The sequence below is a fragment of the Trachemys scripta genome, chromosome 4, assembly GCF_013100865.1.
Source record: "Trachemys scripta elegans isolate TJP31775 chromosome 4, CAS_Tse_1.0, whole genome shotgun sequence".
Classification (NCBI taxonomy): Eukaryota; Metazoa; Chordata; order Testudines; family Emydidae; genus Trachemys; species Trachemys scripta.
This window is the reverse complement of record NC_048301.1, coordinates 21,587,215-21,611,550: the sequence shown is the minus strand read 5'-3', so window position 1 is coordinate 21,611,550 and position 24,336 is coordinate 21,587,215. Positions and strand designations below refer to the sequence as shown.

Below are 24,336 nucleotides of genomic sequence, written 5' to 3'. Positions count from 1 at the left end.
TACGTTTATTGACCATTTGCTAGAAGCACAATGGGAACAGTTTCAAGCAATCATACATGAGGGTCAGTTAGGAAGAACAGTGCGCCAGACACACCAGATGCTACGGAAACAGCAGCCTGCTTGGTATCGACAGTGGTGGTGATGTGATGGGCATCGTGGTTACACTTCTCAGGACTGCCGAAAGAGGTACAAACAACAGTCGAGGACCTCCCTTTTGTGGGCTCCAAACTTTTTAAAGACAAGACCGATGCCTCGCTCCATACTCTTAAGGACTCTAGGCCACACTGCGCTCACTAGGGATCTACACACCAGGACAGAAATGGAAATTCAGTCCTCTGTCATCCCATACATCCCAACCACCCCAATACCTGCCACCACAGCATTATTATGAGCCATAGAGAAAGAAGCCTAGAATTCAAAGGCATAAACCATCGCCATTCAATTCTTACAATCTCAGCCCTAGACCTCAAAACACCAGTTTGAATGCCTTGGTTGGGGCCCCAAGAGACCATTCCCCACATCAGCTGCAACCTATAGACCTTTCACATCCCTTTGGATGTCACCTCGATCTTTTCCTCCAACACTGGGAATACTTAATTTCCAACAGATTGGTCTTGGAGATCATTTCCAAGGTTACTCTATCCATGTAACCAGACTGTAAAGAGAGGAAATAGATCATCTACTATGCTTAGGAGCCATAGAACCCATTCCTGTACACCTCAGAGGCAAAGGCTTTTATTTCCAGTATTTTCTGATTCCCAAGAGAAAAGGAGGTTGGAGAGCCATACTAGATCTAAGAACACTAAACTAGTTACCTAAAGGCTCAAAAATTCAAGATGGTCACACTAGCAGCAATTATTCCATCTCTAGAGCAGGGAGATTGGTTCTTGACCCTTGACCTCCAGGATGCCTACTTCCATATATCGAGCCAGCCATCCACAGACGATTCCTCAGGTTTACCCTTGGCCAGGACCATTACCAGTACAGGGTACTTCCCTTTGGCCTCTCATCCGCACCCAGAGTATTCTCCAAGGTCCTTTCTGTAGTAGCGGCTCATCTATGCACCGTGGGGATCATGATTTAGCCTTACTTGGACAACTGTCTCCTCAGAGACTGCTCTTTCAACACCCTATGGGCCACAATTGAGTTTGCAAATCAATGCCAAAGATTGATCTTGATTCAGTACAGTGGTTGGAGTTTATAGGGACCAATCTCGAAGCAGTACAAGTGAGAGCATTCCTCCCGCAACACAGATTTCACATCCTGGCCATTCTCATAGAGACAGTTCAAGCCAGCCCACAAACACCAGCCAGACATTGCCTCCAGCTTCTCGGGCACATGGTGACATGCATGTTCATGATATCTCACACAAGACTACATGTGAGGTGTATACACGTATGGCTGAGATCTGTCCACACACCAAACAGAGACAGACCCCTGCAGGGTCAAATACTCACTGGAATGGTGGAAAGACCCAACAAACCTCTTTGCGGGGATCTTATTCGCGAGGCCCTTCCACTCCCCCCCCCAACATTACTTTTGACAATGGACACATCCCTAATAGATTGGGGAGCCCATTTGAACAACCACAAAGTTCAGGGCAAATGGTCCCCTATTGAATCGACTCTCCATATCAACCTTTTAGAACTAAGAGCAGTCAGAAACGCTTTCTTCCACTAATAAAGGACACTTGCATGAAAATCATGACAGACAACATAGTGTGCATGTTTTATATAAATTGACAAGGGGGCACTAGATCATCCTCCCTGTGCATGGAAGCACTAAAGCTATGGAATTGGTGCATTCATCACAATGTTTTCATATCCGCCACTTACCTGTCAGGAGTACAGACTATAACAGCAGATCGCCTCAGCCGCAAATTCTCACATGACCATGAGTGGGAAATAAACCCAACAGTACTCCACTGCATATTTTATCACTAGGGAACACAAACAATAGACTTGATTGCCACTTACCTGAACAGGAAATGCCCACTCTATTGCTCCAAGGCCAGTCTTGGGAAACACTCATTAGGAGACGCTCTTCTTCTCCCATGGGACAGAGACCTTCTATACACGTTTCCTCCATTTCCTCTGATGCTGAAAATCTTGTTTAAAAAATGAAGAGAGAAAAAGCAAAAATTATACCGATTGCTCCCACCTAGCTGAGACAGACATGGTACCAATACCTGGCACAGCTAACACTGTGTCCACCAATCCCTCTTCAGCCCACTCCTCACCTCCTTTCACAGAATGATGAACAAATCCTCCATCCCAACCTACGGATTCTACGGCTCAATTCTTGGCTCCTTCATGGTTCTGACACACACAGAATTGCTGCTCTGAAAAGGTGAAAGAAGTGTTATTACACAGTAGAAAGTCAGCTACCTGCCACACTCACTTACAAAAATGGAAAAAAAATTCCACGTTTGATGTAATTCCAAACAAATCGTCCTAGTATCTTCCTCCCTCCCCTTTGTGCTGGACTACATCACTCCCTCCTCTTGAGGCCTACTATCTCTAAGCTACCTCAAGGCACATCTGGCAGCCGTAACGGCCTGCCACCAACAAATAGATGGATACTTGATTTTCATCCATCCAGTGACCGATTTCTCAATGGCATAGGAAACCTATTCCGATACACCAGGCACCCCACATGGGACCTAAATCGAATTCTAAAGAGCCTAACTAGACAGCCCTTCGAACCTGTGGTCACTCGTTCTCTTATGTATCTATCAATGAAGACAGCGTTCCTAGTAGCCATCACCTCAGCACAGAGAATAGGGGAAATAGCGCCATTAATGGCACACCACCACTTCACAATTTTCTTTAACGATAACTAGAGCCTGGAAGTCTGCGGATATTTGCTTTATGTCCACAGATATCTGCATCCGTGGAAGTGGATAGCTGCAGACCATGTTTGCGGATTGGATGCACATACAAATTTTGTATCTGCACAGAGCTCTAAAGACAACGTCATTCTGAGGCTGCACCCAAAGTTCCTCCCCAAGGTGACCTCATCTTTCCACATGAACCGGTTCATTCACCTTCCCACGTTTTACCCCAAGCCTCACCGTGACAACAGGCTATACTGCATACACATGATGTTAGAAGAGCCTTGACCTTTTATTTGGACACGATAAAGTCCTTTAGGAAATCTACTGAGCTCTTTCTCTCAATTGCGGACTGGTCAAAAGGCGCAGTGATATCACTGAGACTTTCCAAATGGGTCTCGAACTGTATTAACTCTTGCTAACATGCTTGTAATTTGATACCTCCATCCGGAATCCACACACATTCTATGGGATCGGTTTCCACCTCTGTTGTCTTCCTTAAGAATGTTCCCATCCCAGAAATCTGCAGGGCAGTGACTTGGGCGTTTCCTCATACTTTGGCAGAACAATATGCGATTACTAGAGACTCAGCTTCCAGTGCCATCTTTGGCTCCACGGTATTGTTATCCATAACAGTCTTGACTCCAAAACCCCAGCCTTCCATTGGGAATGCTGCTCGGGATTCATCTACAGTGGAGTACCCATAGGGATGCTTCTTGAAGAAGTAGTTATTCACTTTTGAGCAGTAACAATGGTGGTTTGAGAGGTGTGTGTCTATGGGTGCTCCACAACCTGCCCTCTTCCCCTATACTTCAGAGTTCTCAATAAGGGCTCCACAGTAGAGAAGGAACCGAGGGTGATTCGCCCGCACAGTGCTAGTTAGCCTCGAGGCAGACCACGAGGGAGAGAGGGCACATGTGCAAGCGGAACAGACACTATCTAAAAATCTCCAATCGGAGGCATGGGGCCACAAACACACCTAGAGTGGACCACTCATAGGGGAACACATCTCAAAGAATCATTGTTGCTGCGCAAGGCGAGTAACTTCCTCTTAGTTGCATTGCACATTATTCCTGGCACAAGTGGTGGTGTTTTTTTCCAAGTGCAATTGTTCGTATGTGGAGTCACTTGGCAGACAATACTTTTCATTAAAGGAGAAGAATCTGAGACTTGTATCTCCAGGCCTGGCATCCCATATGGGATGTAATAGCTGCGTTGTAATAGCCAGAGAATAAGAGAAGAAGTTGGGCAATTTCACTGGCCTCCTGAAATATTTTTTAGGAAACATTAAATCCTACTTGTTCAGTGCATAGGCACTACACCTCTACCCCAATATAACTCTGTCCTTGGGAGCCAAAAATCTTACCATGTTATATCGAACTTGCTTTGACCTCCTGGAGTGCCCCCCCCCCCCCCCCCCCCCCGGAGCGCTGCTTTACTGCATTGTATCCGAATTCGTGTTTTATCGGGTCGCATTATATCGGGGTAGAGGTGCACTTTATTGATTTACACTTTTTTTCTATAGGGGAACTGCTGTAGTATCTTTTAGCATAGTGTGGTAAAGCTGAGAAGGAAAAGAACAATTACCATGAAGGAACCAGTTATTGCTTCTTGATATGATTGACTGGGAGCTTAAATTCGTAATTTTGCTAGGAGGGTTGAATGGGGGCAGGGGTCCCGGGGGTGCAGTCAGGAAGGAGGGAGGGGTTGGATGGGGCAGCGGGAAGCAGTCAGGGCCAGGGGTTCCAGAGGCAGTCAGGGGACAGGGAGCGGGTGGGGGTGGTGGATGGGGGAGGGGTCCCGGGGGGCCGTCAGGGAACAGGGTTGATTGGATGGGGCAGGGGCCCCTGGAGGAGGGGGCGCATATTGGGGGGGTGTCCCGGGCCATGCTCCCCTCCCCTAACCGGCTGTCCATACAATTTCCGAACCCAATGTGGCCCTCAGGCCAAAAAGTTTGCCCGCCCCTGGTCTAAGTTCTGAAGCATGCTTAGTTTTAGTAGCCAGGACTGGTCCAGAAATAATGTATAAGATTTTTATAAATGGATAAAATATCTATAACAAATGAGTATCTACCTACAGAAAACTAAAAATCATCAACTTCAGTATTCAGAAAAGGCATGTATGGCTTAATGCAGGCATAGAGCTGGCTGTGCTAATAATTTGAAGAAGTTAGTGGTTGAAATAGAAATTCATATATAGAAAATTCATATCTGCTTGAAAATTTATGAGTACAGTGTGCGACATCTGCATGCTGACTAATGACATAATTAGAGAAAATATAATTCTCCACTGCTGCATTAAATTCAGATTTCAGTATTCCCAGTGTGAAAATCCTCTGCCTGCCTGCAGGGGAAGAGGCAAAAAATCCCAGAGCCTCCTTTTCAATAGATTACAAACCTATTTCCATGTATTTGGAATTATCCCGAACGATTTTGAAGGATAAAATATAATACACTCTCTGGCAATAAACAAAACTCTCTTTGTAAAACCTGGATGCATTGTGGTCAAGGATAGCATATTAAATATGGCTTGGTGGAGAAAAAGTTGTTAAAAAAAAAAAAAAAAATAGTCCGATAATTTTTTCCCATATTGGCACTATTGTTCCCAGGAAAAACCTTGCCTATTCTTTTTCTGTATTTTTCCCATGGTGGCACTGCCTGGTTCATATGAAAATTATTTTTCTTTGTATTTTGTCTGTTGGCCCTAGTCAGAGATCAGGGCCCCATTGTGTGAGGCAATGTACAACATGTAACAAAAAGATGGCCACTGTCCCAGTGAACTTGCAGTCTAACTCTAGTGCCATGAATACAAGTCAAGAGTCAACTTATGGGTATATTTTAAATTTATGTGTGATTCTGAATTTGTGAACTCCTGGTCTAAGTTTGTTGAATAAAGTTTTTTGTCTTCGTAGTTTGTGATTAGCATCACTACACACAGTGACATTAATCTATTTGATGGAAGCACAAATCCACACATTTGATTTAGTACAGAGCTTTGCTTCACAAAGTCGTCATTTCAAGATTCATACATACTTTTTTTTTACATTGATGCTTCAAAATATGTAACCGTTATTCTTGAAACATACCACATAGCTTAGTATTTCTTAGATATAGCAAGATAAAACACACCTCTAGAATATAATAATTCTACCAGCAGACTGTCAAATTTGGAGCCTTCATTTAATTATTACAGATTTCCAGTATGTACCGAAACTGAATGGTTAAAATAGACATCCAAAAGGGGAAGTGAATGAAGTGTGGGACATTAGGGTTATCCCCACAAAGAACATTGAATGCTTGGTTATCTGCCCAGAAGGCAGACACAAAATAAACTGAACTTGTCTTTGTATTAAAATGACAAAAAAAAAAAAGGTAGAAGTGAAACATTTTGAAATTTGCTGGGGCTGTTTAATAAACTCTGATAGATTATATGAAACCATCAACTCAGATCTGGAATTTAACTGTAGCTGGTAGCCAAAGCAGTTTCTTGTTTCAAATACTTTCACTATCATTTTAACTCTATAATTGAATACATGGTTCTGGCGAAAATTCCTGCTGTTCTAAATTAGCTGTGACAGTATAAAGCGTTCCATATTTTTTGTATTAGATTTGAAGCAATCTGGTGGGCGTGCTCTTCCTTCCTTGCTTAATTTTTTTTTATTAAAATAGAGTAGTGAGAAATGAAATGAGTGTGCCTGCTTCAGAGATGAGAAGATTTTCTGCATTTCTCTTGAACAAAGACCTCATGGCTTTTTAAAATTCTGAATAACTGTAAACATAAAGCTGAACCAGGGAGCACCTTCAGGATGCATGGCCTGTTTAAATTTAGGAGCAAAGGGTGCTTGAGTGACCAGAAGCATGAGTTCTACTGACTTTTGTCTCTTAAATCACTTAGATGCTTTTGAAAATCCCACCCAAATTAAACTCAACAATGAATAAAACCTTCATTTATAAGACCTTCTATTGAAACCAACTTCTGTAATCAAAGGCCAAAATACTAATTTTCTAACTTGTTCTTAAATCTTATTTTTACTGGGTATCCTGACAGTACTCTAATAATAGCAGCACATACAGGCGACTTTCTTATTTCAAAGTGCTGTTCAGACGTTCATTTGTCACAACACCCTTATGAAGTAGTTATCTCTGTTTCACACTTCGTGGAAACTGAGAGGTTAAGTGTCATAACCAAAGCCACCCAGGAGATCAGTGGGGCAGAACCAGTAGTAAAACTGTTCCTGTTTTAGTCCCATCCTTGTTCCTTTAGATTATGCTACCACTAAGGTTCATTTAAGAGATGTGAGTTTATTTTAAATGGTTTTTGTCACAGGCACAATCCTTGTATAATCTTCATTATTTCCAGCTTTTCCTGGTGGTTGCCTTTTCTTTTAACTAAATTTTACTGTTTCATAAAGCGAGTGATAGACAATCAAGCAGAGAAATTGAAAGAACTGGACAAAGAGATCCGCCCATTCCGACAGAATTGGGAGGAGGCAGACATCATGAAGAGCAGTGTGGAGTCCCTTCAGAATAGAGTGAGTGAACTGGAAAGCGTTGATAAAACTGCAGGACAAGGAGCTCGAAATACAGGTGAGTGTAAGCACACTGGAGTAAAGTACCACCCAGTAGCTACTGTAAAAAAACCAAATGAGCTATTTTGAATGTAACTGCCACTGTGATTTTCCTTTGAAAACATCAGTAACACTGATCCTTCAGTTTATTGAAAAGGAAATTAGGTGTGTAATCTTTTTGTTAAAGGCATGACATTTTCCTTCCCGGTTGTACCTTAGACTTCATTCCTATCTTACTTTGTTCTCTTGAACATAGTATTGATTACACTGAAGGTTAATTGCAAATATTTTCTCAGCTGGTCTTAGAAAGCTAATAGATTCCAGTAGCTTCTTTATAAAATATTTTCAGTGTATTGACAAGTATTTTTGGAGTAATATTGTCCCAGTGAATAGATCAGTTATTTTTATTTTTATTCACTTGAAAATATGCTTCCAGATGTCGATTTACAGTCTTTTATGTCTAGTACAGAGGAATGTTTGATGTGAAGAACACAATGAAATCTATTTGAATAATAAGGTCATTGCCTCACACATTGAACAAGGTGATGAAAACCACAAGTTAGCAGTACAGTGTAGACCATTCTTAAGGGTTCAGGCAATATTGTTTGGTTCAAAGACAAATTACTATGTAAAGATAATTTTAGCAAAAAACTGCCTCATGTAAGTACCTCGGCTAATCCACACTGCCTATTTTTGTTATCATTGCCAGAGTGTAAAATACAAAGGAATAAAGTGATGACTATTATCTTCCATGAGAGGGGAAGAAAGGACCCATTAAAAAATGAACAAACAACAAAACCTCGGGGAGATGGGAGTACTTAGTACCATGTAGTGCAGAAAACTGTTTATCAGTAATAGGACATAGCTTGAATTTTCAGCTTTTACTCATAATACATTTTGCTGCTGATCCCCAATGAAGGATCAGGCAAAGATGAAGATTCTGAAACAGCCCACGGATCTTCTTCATTTAAATGGTATCACATGAGTTCTGTCATCATTTTCAAAGGTTTCCACAATGATAAATCTATAGTTAATATTATTAGACTCTTGGCAAACAGCTGATTAGGCAAAAATGTCAAATTTTGTGTTTTAGCTATAGCAGTATTGCATTATGATTTGAACTATATTTATGCTGGATATTTTGAGTGCTTGACATTTCTACCAAGTGTAGTGCAGTTCCCACCTTCCTCTATAATACAGTAAAATATCAGCTTTATAAAAGAGCCAATTAATATCATTGCTTGCTGGCAGTGGAAATTAATGTATGTGGCTAAATGTGAGTTGGTTCTTAACTTTATACTATTTTACTCTATACTATTATAGTATTGTGAGATTTATTTATTAAAGTTGTGCTATTGATTATTAATCCTATATATTTTTTTAAAAAGTTAAATTATTTTTTTCTCACAAACCCCCTCTCCATTTTCTACTAGCCGTACTAGAGACACAGCTAAGTAGACACGATCAAATGCTGAGTGTTCATGATATTCGGTTGGCTGACATGGACCTCCGATTCCAGGTGTTAGAAACTGCCAGTTACAATGGAGTATTAATTTGGAAAATTCGAGATTATAAACGTCGGAAACAAGAGGCCGTCATGGGGAAGACTCTGTCATTGTACAGCCAGCCTTTCTATACTGGATACTTTGGCTATAAGATGTGTGCCAGAGTTTACCTTAATGGAGATGGCATGGGAAAAGGGACGCACTTGTCATTGTTTTTCGTCATAATGCGTGGAGAATATGATGCCTTACTTCCTTGGCCATTTAAACAGAAAGTGACTCTGATGCTAATGGATCAGGGAGCTTCTCGACGTCACTTAGGAGATGCTTTCAAGCCAGATCCAAACAGCAGTAGTTTCAAGAAGCCTACTGGAGAAATGAACATTGCATCTGGCTGCCCAGTCTTTGTGGCTCAAACAGTGCTAGAAAATGGAACGTATATTAAAGATGATACTATTTTTATTAAAGTCATAGTGGATACTTCGGATCTACCAGACCCCTGACATATAAATGGGGAGGCAGTTAAACAGAAGACAACTCCATTTGGGGGTTTTCTATCAGTTTGTCTTCAATCAGAGGTCCTAAAGCACAAAGGACCACCTTGTGGAACAGAAGGAAGAGTTTGAAGGCATAACTTCATCGGGTCCAATGGCGAAAGTAGCAACACATTAAGAAATCATACCATGGTATATTTTCTAATAGAACTAGTAACACTTAAACTCTGAAGAATTATTTATCCCTCATGAGGATAATGATTACAGTCAGAGAGGCTTTTTTATTTAACTTATTAATCTAGTCAATTGGAGGTGAAAAGACATGTAAAGTATGTGCTGAATAAATTACCTGACTTTTCTTCTTTTAGACTAGAATACAAAAAAGTTCACATGTGGGTTAGCTGGAAACTGTCAGCATGTTAAGTAAAAGAAGAAATGATGAAGTAATGTTGCAACTATGATATAATTATTTTGAAAAACTAAGTGCAATCGTGTCTGAAATATAGTATATTGTCTTTTTAAGGCCTCATCTGGTCTCTGTTTTAATAATTACTTTGTCAGAAGACCTTGAAAAATATCCAGGTCTTCTTGAAAGTATCTAAATCAGAATCATATTTTTATTTAAAGTTCTATTAATAATTGTTACAGAAAACATTTTATTTTAAAGCCGTTGATAGACTGATATTTCTTGGAAGAAAAATAGAAGATATCAAACACTGGTTATCACTTGTGATAAAAAAAGAAATTATTCAACTATTGATGTTATTTCTCTTTAGAAATGTAAACCTACAATATATGTCGTAGTTAATGACACTATTTCAAAATTAAGGAAAAATCACTCATGGATGCTGTGCATCATTATCAGATTTATAATTGTTTTCACCCTAAAATAGGGCATTTGTTGAACTTTGGAGTTCTAAACGGAATCCTGTACGCTTTTAAAGTTCTGCCTCATGCTTTCCAATCAAGCTATATATATTGCTGACAGCATAAATGTGCAACACCTAATATTTTCAGTGTGGGGAAAGAGGATTAGTGCTGAAAAACAGCCAGTCATGATCCTCTAAGTTCATTCTTTACTAGCGATCATTGCATCTTATTAAGGGTATATGATCAGAAAGCAATGGAAAGATGATGGTGGCTTGCATGCATACATGTGCCTTAAATGTGATGTGCTGCTTATAAACCATAGCTTGGTATTTAGATTAATTATAATACCCGAAATGGTAGTTTTAACTGGACTTGAGGCAAAATGTGTAGCCTTGTCTTCAGAGCCCTTAGATAATTTGCAACATGCAGAATAGAAGCCAAAGTCCAGGTTTGGCTGCGAGAGCTTCTGTGGAATCCATCATGTTCAAGTGCCAAATTTGTATGCACACTGCTCCTATGGAGCTTGGACTTCGACAGTGCCCCTATGCTAACATGAAGGAAGATGTCGTGCTTCCTCCCAATCCTGTGCATGGAAGGTGGCAGCACTTTACATTGACTAATCTGAGAATTCTGAGTGGCTATTAATGTATACGCTCAATGCCCGGATTTCTTTGTTATAACTGCCTGAACTTCAGCAGCAAGCATTTCCCAGCCCTGAAACGTGCTGATTGCAACCCACTGTGTTTATCTACTTCTGCTTGTTAGTCTGGAAATAGAAAGTCCAATGGCATAACTTAATTATATACCAGCCATCTGGGTGCTACTTTAAAATCTGAGTGCTGCTTAGAGCTAATGGGAGAAGCTAATTAGTACACCTTTGTGCACATGAGAGGGAATTGTGCTGGTCGTCTTGACAGTCAGGGTTGTACCCATTCTGTTTTCCACTTTTGGGGCGTAGCCACGATATTTACTTAGGGCTTAGTTGAATTCATGCCTTTATAGTTCAGCTTGTCTCTGTTGCCATTGTCTTTTATGGCTGTGCCTTCACAAACTGTGCCTGCAAGAAGTACTTTCCTGTTACAAATGTACAGTGCATGCTAAGTTGTCTTCATGGGTTTTCCAGGCACCTGCTAGAATACTGCCTGCTTCTTGGCATCCAAAACATTCCACAACAATCAGTCTTCCTGTTCTTGCCTTCCACTGTCTAGGTACTATATTCCTTTTATGGTACATAGGTGACAACAGGTGCAAGCTATTGTGCTAATGTTTCACTTTTGGCACAGAAGGAGGACTTCCTGCAGAAGATCTATATGGCACTTGCAGTTTTATGCAGGCAGCCTAAGTAAACCCATCACTTATGCTTTAGAGCAAAGGTTCACTCAACTTGCATACCATTCTAATAGTCATGAATGTAGGCAGCTGAGCTTTTGTGTATGTGCATCACAGAATTTTACTGAAAACAGGATTCCCAAGTGGAAATGTCCAAAGGGCTCTGCTCCCATTGCTAATATATGTATTGTGAAATTTAAATGAAAATGTATGGTCACATAAGAACAGTTTCTATCCTGTTTGAATCTGGGACTGATTTAGGTGAGAGTTGTATTATAATCAGGCCCCTTGTGTGTTTTGCAATTTTGTAGATGCAGGCTACAAGTCTTGCAGCAGAATTATGCTCCTGAATTCAAGCTCTTAAACAAAAAATGAAACAGGAACAAGTGTAAATTTAGTGTAGTCTTCTTGAGTCTGCATACAGCTGAATAATAGTTCTGGGATGTCTGAATCACCAGTTCATCTCAGTGTGATGTTAACTCTGAAACCTCTTGATGAAAATTTAAATGTCAACAATAATTGTTTACTGGTTATTTTACCAGAAACATCAGCTAGTGTATTTAATCCATAGTTCTCCAAACTTCATTCCATGCTTACTCAGATGCCAGAAGTCCCAGCTGCCAAAACCTCCAGCTTCATTCTGACAGCTTCTGTAATGCAGTAATGTATTGTCAATACAAAAATCTTTTGGCATATACATTGATTTTAATATCAAGATAATCAACATGGAAGCTGTATTTTCATTTTTAAAAATGATGTGAAGCTGCCACAGAATTTCCAGTTTGCTCCCCTTAATTCTGCAGAATCCAACAATCTTATGCAAAATTTAACTATATCCTGCTGTGGAGTACATCATTATAATATCCCTATATCTGCAGAAATCACCAGATATCCCTGGACTTTGAGATTTTTGCTGTATATGTAAGTGGGTCCCTTCAGCTTCCCAGCAATGAAAGTATGTAGCAGTTAGAGAAATAAGGTCATGAAATGTCATCCAAATTTAGGGCAACGATTCCTTGTGCTTTATTGCCCTGTGGGTCCAGTAAGGTTATTAAACATTTATTTTTCCCCTGAACATTTCAGGTTTTTTTCCTCCCAGATATTTCAGAAGTTTTCTGGGGACTATCTGTAAAAATGACTCATAGGGCTATATTCTGCCCTCGGATCACACCCTTGAAGCCCCATGAGCCTCAGTAGAGTTGCATGAATGCAGTGGAGGGCCCATGGTATTTGAGTTACAGTGCTAATCATTACCATAAACAGAATTTCTTCATAATGGAATCTTGTCATTGCTGTTTAGTATTCATTAGCCGTGTACAGCCAGATGCTCTCGCTGTTTGTTCCACAGTAGTGACCTTCTAAGTGTGTGTATATGCCTCTCCCACTTCCATTGGTACATCTAGCAAAAAGATTGAAATCTACCCGAAGTTTTCTGTCTGTTGTATGCTAGACATACAGTACATTTGCATTTGTTATTAAAAAAAAGTCTCAAATTCCAAACAGGATGAATCTATTTCAGCGTTTAAAGACCAATCTGTGATCCTTATACATGACCGCGTTTGCATTACTTCTCTGTTGATCTTAGAGGGATCTTGTTTAGCTATTGTCTACATGTACGCCTTCACAACTTAAGTCAACTGCTGACTTTTTATATGCAATGTTGATTTCAGCCTTTTACTGTAAATTTGTTCTTCTCAAAGAGAATGTGCAATAGGAAAACAGAAAAGGGTAGCTCAACTTCAGTGATAATGAAATGTAATGGGTAACATGCTAGTTATCTTAAAAAAATAAAGATAAAATGCAGTTTAATTCCTCTTCCAAATTGGTTTTCCTATTTGGAAAAGGAAAGTTGAAGATATGAAATGTGCCTGATGAATCTCTCAAATGCAAGGTAATGGAGAACTGTGTTAGTTGTAGTTTTAAAGTACTGAACCCATGAATGTTAGGGTACGATTGTACTGCTCAAGTTGCTACCAACTTGCCCTGATTAAGGCATGTTGCGACTGAGTTTAAAACCCACCTATTTGTTAACTGTAGTCCATCATGCTGAATAGGCATTTCACCAACAATGCAGTTTCTAATAACATTGGTGCTCTGTGGTGCAAGACAGAAAAGCCTGTAGGCAATGTAGAGAAGTATTCTGCACCTCCTGACTATATCAAATGTTACTGCAGTCTTGATGCCTTGATGTTTAACTATGCAAATATATTAATAGGTGGAGGGAGAAAAAAAATCTTAGCAAATGAATTTTAGTTACAAACCTAGTACCTTAGTTTTCACTGTTACAATGTTATATATATATTCTGGGTTTGTCATCAGGCAAAGAATTGTTTGACCATATAGAAGTTGTCAAAATAATCCCAGCCCCCAAATCAGTCTTCGCTGACTGATGCAAATATTTTTTGCTGCTGTTAAGGGAGACTCATGTATAGCAGCAAGCCCTGGATTCCCACATTCCAGGTATGAAGACTCAGCACACTGCACACAAAATCTGCTTTGTCTCGTGGGAAGTGGGTAGCTTGCTGGATCCTTCTGAAAACTTTATATGGATGCTCCATGGAGTGGCGTCTATTCACACATCCTTCCTTTCACTCAGCTAATCAGGAGATTCAGGGTTTTTTAAAAAAAATATAGTTGGTGCTGGGCAGCTCAGAATGAAGAGGTGGGGCGAAAGATTATTGTTTTTTGATTCGGGAAGGTAAGAAAATGGAAAAACAGCTAGTCCTCTGCCCACCTCTTCCTGGGATTCCTGTAGTTTACTTCAATCAATACCTCTCAACTTCTGTTGACCTAGAAATCATGGTAACTTCAAAAAAAAAAAAAGTCTACCCTGGACTTTGGTCTATTTGATAGTGATTCTTAGTGCTCACTGTATAATACGTAGTGCTTTTCATTTACAAAGCATTTTACAAACGAGAACTAATCCTCACAAGACGCATTCACAATTTATAGACAGGAAAACTGAGGTAGAGAGGTTAAATGACTTTGCCCAGAGCCACAAAAGGAGCCTGTATTGGAGCCAAGGTTAGATTAGAGGTTCCTGTCTCCTAGTACTATGTTCAGAGCACTGGACCTCACCTTTTCATGTGCTTATCCCTTAAAGGAACTGAAAAACAAATGAAGTAACATATTTTAAAGACCCACAGTCAAGACTGTAAGGGCTAGAATTAAACATACGAGCTGTCATGATTTAGGGGCATGCATGTGACAGCCCACATGTCACCAAACACGGTCCTTTTCAGTTGTTCATTTTATGGTGCCCTCATTTTGGGGAATAGATTTTAAGGGCTCAAGTAGGCAGGGGGACCAAAAACAGTTTAAGTGGATTTATTTTGGTTCTGTCAACCTTTACTGTGACCCTTTCTTAATCAGTTTAGCTGAGCAACAAAATTGAGGGTTTAACTGTACTTCCTGCCTTTTAATCTGAGTCTTCAAGACAGTGCCAAATGGGGGAAGGTCAAGGAGAAATTTTAGGTGCAAATTCAGAGGCATCCCTTAAATTTTGGAAGAGTTGAGAGAGACAGCACACAAGGGATCTGTTTAATCCTATTTCTCATGTAATTCAGTAGCAAGACTGTAGCTTTTGTCTTCCATTTCATGATCTTAGTGTCTATATTAGGCCACATTTTCTCCAAGTTAGGATTAGTTCCTTAGGGTTCAAATAACATCTAAATGTCACAGAGATACACCTGATCCAATATCCCAGGATTTATGTAAATTCAGATCTGGATCCCAACTCTGTGGTTTTGGTTCATCAACCCACTTAAGCAAGGGTTTGTTGTTCGTGGTGTTTTTTTTACCTTTTGGTCCTTTGGAACTAAACTGTTAATTTGGTTGCCAGTTCCACCAGGACTTTTTAACTTCTTAGCAATGCCAGTGTCCACTCGCACCATTGCTAGCAGTGGGATGCGCAGTGAGAAAATTTGACTCTGTCTAAGGGTTACTGAGATAAACCAGCATTGCCATACGTAAAGGTCATTCTCCTGCATAGAGTGTTCTGAGCTTTAAATTCAGTTGTAGCTCATTTTTGAAAGGACACATTTTCCAGCTATGACCTGTCTCACTGGCAGCGAGTTGTATAATCTGCACTTGTGGAATGGAAAAGTTCAGGCTTCCATCATTGCTGATGCACCATATGATCCACACATTTATTTTCCTTGTAGCTGTTGTGTTAGGGGTTATATAACTTTTCAGTTTTATAGGGGAATAAAGGGGAAAATTCAGGATTTCTTATGAGATATTGAAGCTCCAATAATTTAGTGGTGACTAGGGGATGTTAATATCCCATTCAGAAGCGATGGGCTGTAAGTAGGTCCGTTCTTCTCAGGCAAGTAGGATAACCTTTAAAACACACGAAACAACATACAAATTGGAAAAGCTAAAAGCTGACATTTCCAAGAAATTCTCTTAAGAAATATCTGTGGAAAATACATGAGTAATCAAGAAGTGTACAAATTAATGTTTATAAAACTTGTGTAACTTACATTTTATCTCATACTCTTCAGTGAATGGTACACCTGTTATGTTCAGTTTTACGATCCAAAAACAAAGACCAAAGAAGGCCAACCTCATTTGATTGTGTATATTCTGCCTGTCTTAATTATCAATAGCTGTAAGGATACAGTGCAAGTGATCTGGTAACCAGTGGTATTCGTACTTTTTTTTTTTTAAGGGGGTGGGGAGAGACAGACTTTAAAAATGTCTAATTTATTGCTCAGCAATAACCATGTTGTTAATAATAATAATAATGAAGCAACATGTCTTAATTTTCCAATAGCATTATTATATGTTGTACTTCAGTTTGTTGTATACTGTGTTTTTTGGTATTTATTTGTGTTTGGAGGTCTTGCTATGTCTTTTGTGTTTTAATGCTAATACAAGGACAGTGTGTATAAGAGTGTAGAATGCAAAACTATGAAATGCTAAACTGTCTGTTATTAAAGGAAAAATAAATCTAAGTAGGAAATCATATTTTTAAAAATGAGATGTGGATTGGAATTTGAATGGCTGGAGCTTACTTAGAGTAAAAATGTAATCTTCCACCTCCTTTGTATTCATTTATATGATGACTAGTTAGGGCTCCATGCATACATGCAGCTGATAGACCTGTATCACATTATTGTTGCAACATTTACCACCTTCTCCCACACGATTCTTTGCTTTGGATTTTTATAAAATCCCAACTTCCACAAGTAAAATAAAGTAGGAAATTAGTGTTTAGTCTGACATCAAAACAATAGCATAGTCACCAGACAGACAGAGTAGAACCAATTAAGATGGATTTTCATGCATTCATATGAAACTGCCTCCCCAGGAGGATACTGAAGGGAGAGAGAGTGCCTTGAATTTCCAAAAAATGTAAATTATTTTTTCCTCCAACAAAGTTACTGCATTTTTGAGTTCTAAAGTTGAAACCAAAAGAAAAGCAGAGACCTACAATATTTCCGACGTGCCTGTAGGGTAACAAATTTAGATAGTCCACACAAAGTTGCATGCTCTCTCAAAATCACACAAGTTATGTTGTTGCTCATTCACATTTGAGTTTCAATTGAATGATAATGGGAATTATTGTGGTTACCAACAGTGAGGGGTAAAACATGTCATTTTTGTCAACCATACAAACTTCTCAAACTGCAATTTGCTCTTCTATCTCCTGACCTCCGGTCTTCTCCATTCCCCTCGTTCTCTGTCTTCCTCCCATTTCCTTTTCACTTTCTTCGGCCTACTGTATAGTCCTCACCTTGCCTCTGCTTGTAGAGATATGAGTAGAACCATATCCTACATCAGTGGTTTTCAAACTCTGGGTTGCGACCCATTAGTAGGTTGCAGAATGTAAGGCACTGGGTCACAGCGGCTCCGGTCAGCACCGCCGACCAGGCCGTTAAAAGTCCCGTCGGCAGTGCTGCCTGGCCAAGGCAGGCTAGTCCCTACCTGTTCTGACACCGCACTCTGCCCTGGAAGCAGCAGAGGGACCACTGGGCTCCATGCGCTGCCCCCACCCCGAGCACCAGCTCCTCATTCCCATTGACTGGGGTGTAGCACAGTCCGCGGTGCCAGGACGGGAAGCCTGCCTTAGCACACCTGCTGCACCACTGACTGGGAGCCGCCTGAGGTAAGCCTGCGCCCCAATCCCCAGCCCGGAGCCCCCCCCAGACCCAGAGCCCCTTCCTGCACATCAAACCCCACACCCTCAGACCCCCCCTGCACCCCAACCCCCTGGACCTGGAACCCCTTCCTGCACCCAAGCCCCTCATCCCTGGTCCCACCCCAGAGCCTGCACCCCCAGTCCTAAGTCCCCCAAACCTGGAGCCGCCTCCTGGACCCCCAAGCCCCTCATCCTCAGCCAAGAGTCCTGACCCCTCCCACACCCCAGCCCTAGTCCGAGCCCCCTCCCACACCCTGAACCCCTCATTTCCAGCCCCACCCTGAAGCCCACAACCCAACCTTCTGCCCTAGCCTGAGCCCTGCCCATGCCCCAAACCCCTCATTCCCAGCTCAGTTGTCATGGGCATCAACAATTTTCTTCAACTGCGTTGCCAGAAAAAAAGTTTGAAAACCACTGTCCAGTGTCTCTCTAATTACAACTCTGGTGGCAAGGCTATGCTCTCGGCAGCATCTATCTCTCTGCTTAGTCATCCTGTCCTATGAGGTGACTAGAGGTGCAGCCTGGAGAGCTTCCCTCATGACTCTAGCTCAGGGGTTTTCAAACTGGGGGTCGGGACCCCTCAGGGGTCACGAGGTCATTACATGGGGGGTTTTGAGCTGTCAACCTCCACCCCAAACCCCGCTTGCCTCCAGCATTTATAATGGTGTTAAATTAAACACACTGTTTAATATATTTATTTAGAGGGGGTTGCACATGGAGGCTTGCGATGTGAAAGGAGACTCCAATAAAAAAGCTTGAGACCCACTGCTCTAGCTCCTCCAATCCAGGAGTATGAAGTGGATGCTCAGGATCCAAACAGGTGTCGCCTGAAATTGAGTGATCCAAGCCAATTCAGGAGGCTTAATAGATCAGCATGGTTCACCGCATAGAATATAACGGCGGTCAGCTTCATCATCAGCACGAAGGGTATGGCTAAGTGCTGGGTGCAGTCCTGTGGACCAAGTCGGGGAGAGTCCTTTATCAACGTCATCTTAATCAAAACACAGTTAAAGGAAAAAGGCACGTTGGGTGGATGGATGTGGCGGAGGATGTGGGTGAAAACGTTGACCCTTTCTGCACACTCGCAGTGTGCTTAGCTAGACCTTTCTTCCTTGGTTGTAAGGGCTGCAGCTTTGGCATCCATGGGGCAGTGCACTTGATAATGCCTCTTCGGGTACTCTGACATTCCCTGTCCTGCACGTCACATTTTCCCCTTGTACTTATACTCCCAGTGTTCTGTGCATGTGCCACACAGGATCAAGCCCTGGGTGTGTTATCTTCTAACAAGTGTGAAGCAACTAAACACTTATCTTTTATGTTTCTCATTCACTGATGGAGCAGATCACTCTGAAGTTGAGTCCTCATCAACTAAGGGCTGACCTCAAACCTCTGTGCTCTGTCTAGAATGGACCCTTCTGAATGTTTTCTGTTTAGTGCAGCTTAGAAGTCACCTTCCAAATATTCTTGGTTTAAGTGGAGAAAAGAAAAATTACTTTAACCTTGATCCCTTAACATTGCTTTTCCACACACAGACACATACAGTGAATCCCATTAGGAATGATGTATAAAACTCACTGTCATCTTGAATAGCATAATACAAGAAGATACTTTCTGCAAAACAGGTCACAGGAAGTAACTTACATTTGTGTGTTTCAGAGTGGTAGCTGTGTTAGTCTGTATCAGCAAAAAGAACGAGGAGTATTTGTGGCACCTTAGAGACTAACACATTTATTTGGGCGTAAGCTTTCGTGGGCTAAAATCCACTTCATCAGATGCATGCAGTGGAAAATACAGTAGGAAGATAGATAGATATATATACACACACAGCGAGAGAGAGAGAGAGAGAGAGAGAATATGAGAAAATGGGGGTTGCCATACTAACTCTAACAAGATTAATCAATTAAGGTGGGCTATTAGTCTCATTAGAGTTAGTATGGCAACCCCCATTTTTTCATGTTCTCGTTCTCTCTCTCTCTCTCTCTCTCTGTGTAGATAGATATATAATATCAAATCTTCCTACTGTATTTTCCACTGCATGCATCTAATGAAGTAGGTTTTAGCCCAGGAAAGCTTACGCCCAAATAAATGTGTTAGTCTCTAAGGTGCCACAAGTACTCCTCGTTCTTTTTACATTTATATATGGTTTCTTTCCCCAGAAGAGTATAGATTATTTCATCTGATAGAAATACAATCCTCTCTCTTGGAGAACATAGCAGCTGTTTAACAAACATTAAACATTACAGTTTAGAACAGGAAATGAAGAGTTCAGTCTCCATTTTTACGCACAGGGTGGACATTGTAGTTACTCCACTTGGAATTGGGCCAGGGTACCATGCCCTTCTCTTGCAAGAGTTGTATTGGAATTGTTAATAACTTAGGCAGTGGTCTTGTCCAAAAGATCTTGGGCAACATTTTCAAAAGCACTTAAATCCCTAAATCTCATCAACTTTCAGTGGGACTTGGGGCTTGACTATGTGGGGTTTTAAACCTGATTGAGTTAATCCAGTTTGAAAACAGGTACACATGGCACAAATTCATTACTGTGCATTAACTCCAAATTTATCACAAATTCTGGTGTTCTCTTGCAACGTGGACTAGGCTTGCTTCGAATTGAATTAGACTGGTCTATTCGTGTGAACACAATTGCTGACTAGGTTATTAAAAATTCCCCTATAACTCTTGCAAGAGAAGGGCATGGTACCCTGGCCCAGTTCCAAGTGGAGTAACTACAATGTGCACCCTGTGTGTAAAAATGGAGAAAGTATCTTCATTTCCTGTTCTGAACTGTAGTGTTTAACGTTTGTTAAACAGTTGCTACGTTCTCTCTGAGAGAGAGGATTGTATTTCTGTCCGATGAAATAATCTACATGTCTGTCGCATCTTACGCGCATTTAACATGCACGATTTCAGCTTTACGCAGTCGGCAAAAACAAAACAAAAACAAAGAGAAAAATGACAATTTTAATATTGTACCTGTAGTGCGGGCGATTCCACCTGCCATTACACTCAATGTAATTTTGTCTATACGCGATTTTTGCTTTAGGCGCTGACTGCGGAATGTAACTCCAGCATAAGATGTGACAGACCTGTATACTCTTCTAGGGAAAGAAACCATATATAAATGTAAATTACCTCCTGTGACCTGTTTTGCAGAAAGTATCTTCTTGTATAAAACTCATTCTCACCTTCTTGCATGTTTCCAATAGCTACCCCACAGTGCCTTGCAGTTGGACCATTATTGACCTGTCCATTTACAGGTGTGCCCTCCCATGCTTTGGGGGCAAGTTCCCAAGATGACCCCTCCACCTATAAAAGCTGGCACGGGGCCAGATTTTGCCCATTTGCTCATGGATCGCTGTGCATTATTTTTGTAATACAACCACACTAGTACTCTAGAAGCCAGACAACATACCTTGCACAGCCACTTGGTGCTGTGCTCAGACCCCGGATCTCGTCACCATCTGGGGAGAAGTGTCAGTGCAAAAAGCTTTTGTGGCCAGCCTCCGGAATAAAGTGCTTCTTGTGGACATTACAAAGCAGATGTTTGTGAGGAACACGGAGCAGTGCCAGATAAAGAGCGAGGAGGTCAGGAAAAAGTACATTGAAATGAGGGACAAAAAGGGGACAATCTGGCAGGGGACATGTGACATGCCCATTGTTTGATGAACCAGATAGGATTCTACACAATTCTAGTACTCCCTGTCCCAGGCACCGTTTGGATCCTGCTGCCCACACTTCTCCCACTACCCCACTGAGGATGATCTGTTGGAAGATGAGCAGGAGGCTGCCTCAGAGGAGCTGTCCCCTGAGAGACAGGATCTTTTTGGGACACAGGATCCTGACGCTGATCAGCTGGAAAGCTAGCTGCAGTCCTGCTCTCCATCAGCTGATCCTGAGTCCCAGCCAGGAACCCAGGCCGGGACTGATAAAGCAGATTCCTGGAGGCTTCGGTATGTATGTACCTAGACTTACCATTTATTATGATGATTACTGTACAGTACTGTGGCCCTAGCTTCAGGAGGGTTCGTAACTCACATCCACCGGCAATGGCTGAGGCCAGGTGCACTATGGTCTCAGCCATTGTAGGTGGATGTGAGCGACGAGCCCTTCTGAGCTTCCAGCCCCCACCTCAGCCAGCACTGTCCATTCAGTCCTCCCAAACCTGTTTCCAAAATGGCAGTGACTCTGCCCAGGCAAGCGGCCTCTGTGATGTGCTAAGCCCACAACACTCACCTGCTTTCAGCACCACCGCACAGAGGGCCCTTGCTTATCTGCTTGTTTTCCTTTCCGCTTCTCTGGAACAATTTGTACAGTGGGGCTGCTGGGAGCCAGTGAGCCAAACTGTAAACCCTGCCCATAATGGAAACTACTTCAACCCAGGGGGTACGGCAGAACCCCTAGTTCCAGCACTTCTGCCATTCTCTCATCTTCCCTAACTGGCAAACCCACCCATTCATTTTTTTTGCTGTCTCAAAATGGCAACCAGCAGTAAGGCTCAGCTGCAATCTCTACGCTGCCCAACCTGCTCCCCCGCCCAGCGGATCTGAAAAATGAAAGCATTCACTTGTGCAAAATTCAACAGTTTATTGCACCGGGGATACAGGGAAAGAAGTGTGGTTAGTGTTCATAGTTTAAGCGTGGTATAAATCAGGGCTGTCAATCACAGTTAACTCACACGATTAACTCAAAAAAAAGTAATTGCGATTAAAAAAATTAATTGTGATCGATCGCAGTTTTAATCACACTGTTAAACAATAGAATACCAATTGAAATGTATTAAATATTTTTGAGTGTTTTTCTACATTTTCAAATATTCCAGAGGACATGCTTCCTGCCGATGACGCTTGTTAAAAAAAAAAATGCGTTAATTAAATTTGTGACGGAACTCCTCAGGGGAGAATTGTATGTCTCCTGCTCTGTTTTACCCGCATTCTGCCATATATTTCATGTTATAGCAATCTCAGATGATGAGCATGTTCATTTTAAGAACATTTTCACTGCAGATTTGACAAAATGCAAAGAAGGTACCGATGTGAGATTTTGAAGCTAGCTACAGCACTCATCCCAAGGTTTGAGAATCTGAAGTGCCATTCAAAATCTGAGAGGGACGAGGTGTGCAGTATGCTTTCAGAAGTCAGAGCAACACTCTGATGCAGAAACTATAGAACCTGAACCACCAAAAAAGAGAATCAACCTTCTGCTGGTGGCATCTGCCTCAGATGATGAAAATGAACACGCGTCCGTCTGCACTGCTTTGGATTATCATCGAGCAGAACCCGTCATCAGCATGTATGTGTGTCTCTGGAATGGTGGTTGAAGCATGAAGGGACATAAGAATTTTAAGTGCATCTGGCACGTAAATATCTTGCGACGCCGGCTACAATAGTGCCATGCGAACGTCTGTTCTCACTTTCAGGTGACATAAGCAAGAAGCAGGCAGCATTATCTCCTGCAAATATAAACAAACTTGTTTGTCTTAGCGATTTGCTGAACAAGAAGTAGGACTGATTGGACTCGTAGACTCTAAAGTTTTACATTATTTGTTTTATTTTGAGTGCAGTTGTTTTTTTAACAATTCTACATTTGTAAGTTCAACTTTCACGATAAAGAGATTGCACTACAGTACTTGTATTAGGTGAATTGAAAAATATTTCTTTTTTACAGTGCAAATATTTGTAATAAAAAATAAAGTGAGCATTATACCCTTCATATTCTGTGTTGTAATTGAAATCAATATATTTGAAAATGTAGAAAACATCCAAAAATATTTAAATAAATGGTATTCTATTATTGTTTAACAGCGTGATTAATCATGATTAATTTTTTTAATCGCTTGACAGCCCTAGTATAAATGTACACTGCATGCCCCATGAAGGCACAGACAGTACTGCTCTCTGCTGAGGTACAAATACCCTGTAACACACATCATAGGTCACAATCACTACAAGACCCTATATATTTGTCTCTGCATGTCTGCAGGGGGGGATACAGCGGAACTTAAGACTGAGAAATCACTTGATTTTGTTTCTGACATTACAGAGAATAGCAACATGCCTCTCCACCCCCTAGCTATAGCTTGCAAGCCCCTTCCATTCCTGCTTCATTTCTCGGGGACCATCCTCATGAATAACTTACCTCGCTGGGCCACCCTTCACCTTTATCACTAAGATCATTCTCTGCCTCACCATAATGTCATCCAGAGTCAGGACAGCCTAAAGGGGATTATTCTCCAGCTTGCCTGCCCCCTTCACCTCTCTGACCCCACAGAAACACCTCCAGCACACAAACAAACCTGCAAAAACAAACCTAGAGCGTAATTCCAAATCCTCCCCCCACAACCTTCCTAACAGCGTAGTCAGCAGACAGACATCGTAATGCCTCCAGCATGCTTCTCACACGCAAAACCACGTGCTATCTCTGAGGTGCCACCAAGGCTGGGAAGAGTCTCAAGGAGGTAAAGTCCCACATACATTATAAAAAATGCTATGATGGCCAGTCTGGAATATGAACAATAAGTGACTGTTTTTCTTCCCACCTGCAATGGTCAGACCAACAAGGACAGGGCTTTTATCTACTGCTGAGAGGCCGGCCAATCT

The 24,336-nt window shown here is 41.4% G+C and overlaps 1 protein-coding gene across 6 annotated transcripts in view; it reads left to right on the top strand.

The window, feature by feature from the left end:
- TRAF3 (TNF receptor associated factor 3) overlaps positions 1-14,418 on the top strand; it is a 100,626-nt gene extending 86,208 nt beyond the window's left edge. For all 6 annotated transcript variants that reach the window (XM_034767963.1, XM_034767966.1, XM_034767964.1 and 3 more), the window contains 2 exons: positions 7,245-7,419; positions 8,834-14,418. In XM_034767963.1, the coding sequence (XP_034623854.1) occupies positions 7,245-7,419; positions 8,834-9,405 (747 nt within the window). In that variant the 3' untranslated portion in view covers positions 9,406-14,418. The remainder of the gene's footprint in view (positions 1-7,244; positions 7,420-8,833) is intronic.
- The last annotated feature ends 9,918 nt before the right edge of the window (positions 14,419-24,336 follow it).